We start from the raw sequence: 5,559 nt of genomic DNA on the forward strand, positions 1-5,559 counted from the left end.
GCTCCCGGTGCGCACCGAAGGAGTGCGGGATTCCTGGGCCCCGGGAGAATCCATCGAACTCGCCTTCCAAGAACCGGCTGAAAGGCCTCAGAAGGGACCCGTCAAACCTCCATGCGGAATTGGCCTATGTGTCTGTGGAAGGAAATCCTCGGGTTATTTCCGGACTTCTTTTCCAACGTTTAGGGGAAGCAATAAATGGCCAATTCCCTGGGGACATCTGGAAACCAGCGGTGACTCAGCTTAATCCTGTCTCCGAGTCCAGCACATGATTTAGTACCCATTAACACAGTCCTGTTCGTTGTTTGAAAATAGTAAAAATAGTAAAAGAGTCCAGAAGCACCTTTAAGACGAGCAAATTTTATTATAGCATAAGCTTTCGAGAAACACAGCTGTCCAAAGTGTATGCTACAATAAAATGTGTTAGTTTTAAAGGTGCTTCTGGACTCTTTCCTGTTTTGCAGCAACAGACTAACACGGCGAACTCCTCTGGGATTGTTGTTTGTGTTTCAAATAACTAAAGGAGGCAGAGACACATTTAACAATAACCTGCCATTTTGGAGTGCGGGAAAAAACCCTTATTACACACTTCTTCTTTTTTTTAAGCGTTCTCTTTTCCTCTCCTGCCCTCAAACAGAGATTGCCTCAGGCTCACAGAGGAAATTATTTTGTTGTTCTAAGGTTAGGATCTTAAACACGTTCGCTTAAAATTAAGGTTTGGCGAAATAACATTTGCTTTGAACTTCACTAGATTCTTTTTCAACTACGCTGGAAAATACCGGGCTGAGGATCAGATCATTGTTTGCATACAATTCTAGACTGTAAATAGTACGAGTCCTGTTGTATAGAGCCTGCTAATCTGAAGAAGGGAAAGATTAGGGAAAACCAGAAATGGGCATTTATTAAAATGTCTATTTATAAATCTCCAGTGTTTGACGCGGAGTCAACGCTCTTTGCGGACTTTTTAAAGAGAGACCAGCTGCCTGTTACTTACAAATATTTGTGTGCCAGTGTAGGTCTTATAGACCAACCTATAAATGCGTAAATCTGACTCTCTAGCGCGCAATGCTGACAGGTCGCGCTGAATCGTAGTCTCTGTCAGTACAGGTAGATGAGATTTTGAACGGATGCATACGCACCCCTGAGCTGTGCACCTCAATAACACTGGGTGGGAGGGCTCCGTGTCCGGAGCCAGACTGTTTGAAGGCTCGCAGGCGTCAGTGTGAGAAGCTTAAGCTAAGGAGGAGGAGAAAGTGAATTGCGCGGATTGACCGCTTCCCCAAGGCTTGAGCGCGATCCAGTCAAAAGTTATGGCCAGTTGGACCCTATTGACTTCTCCGGGAGAGAATTACGCATGCATAGGACCGTCACAATAGACAAACGGTGTGAATTCTGGGGTGTTTCCCCACATACACAGAAAACGTTTTAATGAAAAAAAAAATCTTTATTGTTTCCTTTCTTTCTTTCTTTCCTTTTTTTTTAAACATAAATAAATAAATAAATATCTGCTGGCATTACGGAAAGCAGCACAACCACACGCCGCGGGCTAGGAGACGAGGCTTCCCTCGCCTTCTTGCTTTAAGACAGGACGCACAAAACCAACCCTCTGCTGTCCTTGTGTCTCCCAGTCCACAGCTGGCGGGTTCCCTGGCCTCGAGGGAGCCGGCGAAGATCCCCCCCCTTGCCAGGTTCCACCTTTCGTGGCAGGAGGGAGGAAGAGTGCGGGGACCCTCCCCAAATCCCAGCGGGCGGGCGGGCGGGCGGCTGTCCTCTTCTGCCCGGGAGAAGCCCCGCGGAGCCGCACGTCCCCTGATGCGCCTGGCGCCGGGCAGTTCTCCTGGCTTCCCCGCAGCAGAGCCACACCTCTCCGCCTCCCCGGCGCGATTCTTCGCGGTATTTACAGAGGCCGCCCTGCCTGCCTGTCCGCAGCCGAGGCCGGGAGCGTCTGTCCCCAAGGGCCGCCCGGAGGGCCGACGCGCGGCGGAGGGGGCTTAGGGGGTGACGGCGAGGTGGTCCCGCTCGTCTTTGCCCGAGGAAGAGGGCGACATGGGCAGGTCGTCGTCGTCCTCTTCCGGGCACTTGGCTGCAGCCGAGAGGGAGGCGCACTTGCAGCCGTGGGGGGCGGAGGGGCCGGCGCGGTGGGGCCCGCCCTTGCCCTCCTTCTTGTGCTTGACGCGGCGGTTCTGGAACCAGATCTTCACCTGCTTCTCGGAGAGGTTCAGGTAGGTGGCGATCTCGATGCGCCGCAGCCGCGACAGGTACATGTTGGAGGCGAACTCCCGCTCCAGCTCCAGGAGCTGCGTGCTGGTGAAGGCCGTGCGCATCCGCTTGCTGCTGGGCAGCTGGCCAGACGTGCTGTCTGCAAAGGAGGCACAAAGGCGCGCCGTTAAGCCCCGCTCCGAGACCAGCCTCCCCCCTCCCCAGCAGCTGGAAAAGGAGCACCGACTGGCCCCAGGGAGCCCCAGGAATCCCGCAGAGACCCCAGTGGTAGTGTGAACTACACCTGGCTGCGCTTGGAAGCTAGCAGAGTATCCCGAAGCACAGCGGGAGCGAGAAGAGGGGAAGATGCAAGGTCGGGACCTTCTCGGTTATAGAGATACGCTAAAGATACCCCCTGTATCGCTATGCGCATTCACAGGGGGCCTGTACGTGCCATCCCCACCGCTTCACACCCTCCTGTGTCAACTCTCCCCGTTTTAACCCTACATAGGCTGGCACCCCAACAGGCAGCCTGAGCCTTTGTATGGTGGTTATTCCGAAACACTTCGGATTCCGTCCCTTGCAATTGGTTTGCGCTATAACGCCGCAACGCTAAGCAGAGTTGCATTCTTCACTCTGCTTCGGAGGCGCCTGCAAAACGGTTCACTGGCCGCAGACTGCTCAGAAGGCACAGTCTGAAACAGACCTAGCGAAGTCTGATGGGAGCCCCCGGAATGCAGAGCAAAGCCGCCAGTCCGCACCAGATCTATTTGGAGGCGCTGGAGTTATTTGAAGATCCTTAGGATCTACTCCCAAAGGTATCGCCATGCAAATTCTGGGGCTTCTTTCCGGTTTCTTTCACTCGGGATCTTAGGTCAGGCCTAAGGACATTGGTGGGGGGGGGTGGCTTTCACACACACTAAATAGCTCACTTTCACTCCACTTCCAATGCACTTTGCAACTGGATTTTGCTTGCAAACTGCGGCTGAAGTGGGCTGAAACAGCATCTGTAGCCTGTGCGGAAACGCCCCAAATTGGTCTGGCAAGAGGGACCGACCCGCCGCCCATCCCAGCGGCCCAAGGACCCTCCCTGAGCCCAGTCCCTTCGCTCATTTCCTTCTGTGCTCCGCGGCAATATGCCCCACCCTAGCGCGCACCCCCAGGTTCGAGTCCCCCCTTCCCTGGAGTGCGGCGCCCTCTCCCCGCCCCCACCCAGGCCCCTTCCCGAAGCCGGCGTCGACTCACCGACGGAGATGCAGTGGAAGTGCCGGGGGTCGGGCAGGGGGTAGGCGCTCTGGTAGAGGGCGGGCGGGTGGGCGGCAGCGGCGCTTCCAGCGGGCTGCCGGGCGGCCAGGGGCGAAGGGCAATACTGGGAGCCGAAAGGCGGGAAGGAGGCCTTGAGGAGCGGCAGGGCGGGCGGCGGCGGCGGGTGCAGCTGCGAGGCGGCGGCCATGCAGAGCGGGCACACGCACAGCAGCCCGGCCTTGCGCGCCGCCGACGTGGCCCCCGGCGCGGCCGGGCAGGCGCCCCCGGAGGTCGCCGAGAGCCCGTGCAGCGGGTGCGAGGGGTGCACGGCATAGGGGAAGAGCGGAGGTGGCGGAGGGCTGCCCGGGGACGAGCCTCCTTTCTTCTCGCCGCCGCCTTCGCGCAGCACCAGCGAATCCACCAGGAAGGAGCGCGGCATGCCTCCGCCCCGTCCAGCCTTTGCGCCTTCGCCCCGGCCTCGGCTCGGCTCGCCTGGCTCTGCGGCTCCTGCCAGGGCGCTGACCAGCGCCAGTGGTGCTGAAAGGGCCGCCGGGCCCGCTTTAAATAGCCCTGTCGTCGGGGGCCATGTGATGAGGGCGACGCCGGGAGCTGCCCGAGCCGCCGTCAATAGGCTTTTTGTGCCGCGCCTTGGCACCGCCGCTGCGCGCTCCCTCATTGTGCCCCGAGCTCGCCAAAGGAGCCGCACAATGCCCCCTATTCTTGTCCGCCCCACCCACGCCTCCCTCGCGGGCGCCCGGCCCCGGACCCCCCTCCTTCCCTCCCTCTCGCCCCTCGCCGCCGCGGCCACTCCATTGGCTCCTCCGACGGCGCGACGGCTTAGAAAGAAGGAAGGCGACGCACCGACCCACTTCTCCGCCTTGCTCTGCGCCTCGAGCGCCCTTTGCCCGGCAGACAGTCCGGCTTCTTCTCCTTCTTCTCCTCTCACCAAGGGAAGCTTAGGAGCTCTTCAGGCGCATCCTGTAGACGAGCCTCCTTACCTTAGCTCGGGAAGCTGCTGGTTGTCTCCCTTTGTTGGCTAGGAAGTCGAAATCCACAGGTGGAAACGGAGGCATCCAAAGGATTTCTAAGCCTGCGCCTGCTGATAAAGCCAGAGGCAACTAATTGGCAGGCCTTCCAAGAGAAATCCAGCGCGCTGCAGAGCCTGGCCACGGGATGACCTCGATCTCGGGCGCAGTCGGTCATCATTGCGAATCGCCCCACGATCCCCAAACGCATTTATTTGGCGTTTGCTGCCAAGTTAAGCGCGGCTCCAAGTGTTAGGGTGGAGGGCGCCCCGATAGGAGCCTAAGTAAAAGCGTTTCTCTTCGCCTTACTTCCAGGGAAGATGATTTCTACCTGTTGATCTGGACGACCCAGTAACATAAACCTTAGACGCTTTCATTTGGTACTTTAGCATGGACCTTGTGCCAAAAATACGATTTAAAAAAAAATCTGTTTGTGGACAGATTAAACGGCCCTGCGCCGAGTCAAGCCCTTGGCTTCAGGGCTGTCTCCTCTAACTGGCCTTGGCTCTCCAGGGTCTCAGGCGGACTTTCCCTGCACCTGGTTGGTTCCTTTTCTTTGTATTCTTCAGGAGTGACGGTTTATTCTCCCTTCCCAATACGATGCCCCTTCTCTTATTCCAGCTGCATTAGTATAGACTGCGACATAGCTGTCCAGTTGACATAGAATTGTATGATGATGAGCAGTTCCAGTAGTAGGCTACAGAGAAGTGTAATAATACTCTCCGACAACTATTCGCCTCCTTCGTATAGTGCCATCTAGAACAGTATGGTCAGAGTGAGATGAAATAGTTAGCCGACAGGAGACAATCAATTTATTAGCCGCAGCTTATTGTTGGAACTCTGTCTGGGGCAGTGATGCTCTGTATTCTTGGTGCCCGGCGGGGGGGGGGGGGCGGGGGGCACAGTGAGAGGGCTTCTAGCCCCACTGATGGACTTCTTGATGGCACTTGGGGTTTTGGCCACTGTGTGACGCAGAGTGTTGGAGTGGATGGGCCATTGGCCTGATCCGACATGGCTTCTCTTATGTTCTTAATTTACTAGCACTTACTTCCAAGTAAACAGCTTTTCTTGGGAAAGGTACCATTATTTTGTT

The 5,559-nt window shown here is 56.6% G+C and overlaps 1 protein-coding gene across 1 annotated transcript; it reads right to left on the minus strand.

Annotated features, from left to right (window-relative positions):
- Positions 1-1,988: 1,988 nt before the first annotated feature.
- Positions 1,989-3,893, minus strand: LOC132568988 (GS homeobox 1-like). Its single transcript, XM_060235175.1, has 2 exons — positions 3,442-3,893; positions 1,989-2,356 (listed from the first exon to the last, which is right to left on the minus strand). The coding sequence occupies exons 1-2, from the start codon at positions 3,878-3,880 to the stop codon at positions 1,989-1,991; spliced, it is 807 nt and encodes a 268-aa protein (XP_060091158.1). The 5' UTR covers positions 3,881-3,893.
- Between the last annotated feature and the right edge of the window lie 1,666 nt (positions 3,894-5,559).

The sequence above is a fragment of the Heteronotia binoei genome, chromosome 3, assembly GCF_032191835.1.
Source record: "Heteronotia binoei isolate CCM8104 ecotype False Entrance Well chromosome 3, APGP_CSIRO_Hbin_v1, whole genome shotgun sequence".
In the NCBI taxonomy this organism is placed as follows: Eukaryota; Metazoa; Chordata; class Lepidosauria; order Squamata; family Gekkonidae; genus Heteronotia; species Heteronotia binoei.

Excerpts from the sequence above, each read along its gene's own strand:
- LOC132568988 (XM_060235175.1), bottom strand. The coding sequence starts at position 3,880 with ATGCCGCGCTCCTTCCTGGTGGATTCGCTGGTGCTGCGCGAAGGCGGC. Across the intron at positions 2,357-3,441 it reads CTTCCACTGCATCTCCGTCG|ACAGCACGTCTGGCCAGCTG; the intron begins GTGAGTCGACGC and ends CCTCCTTTGCAG.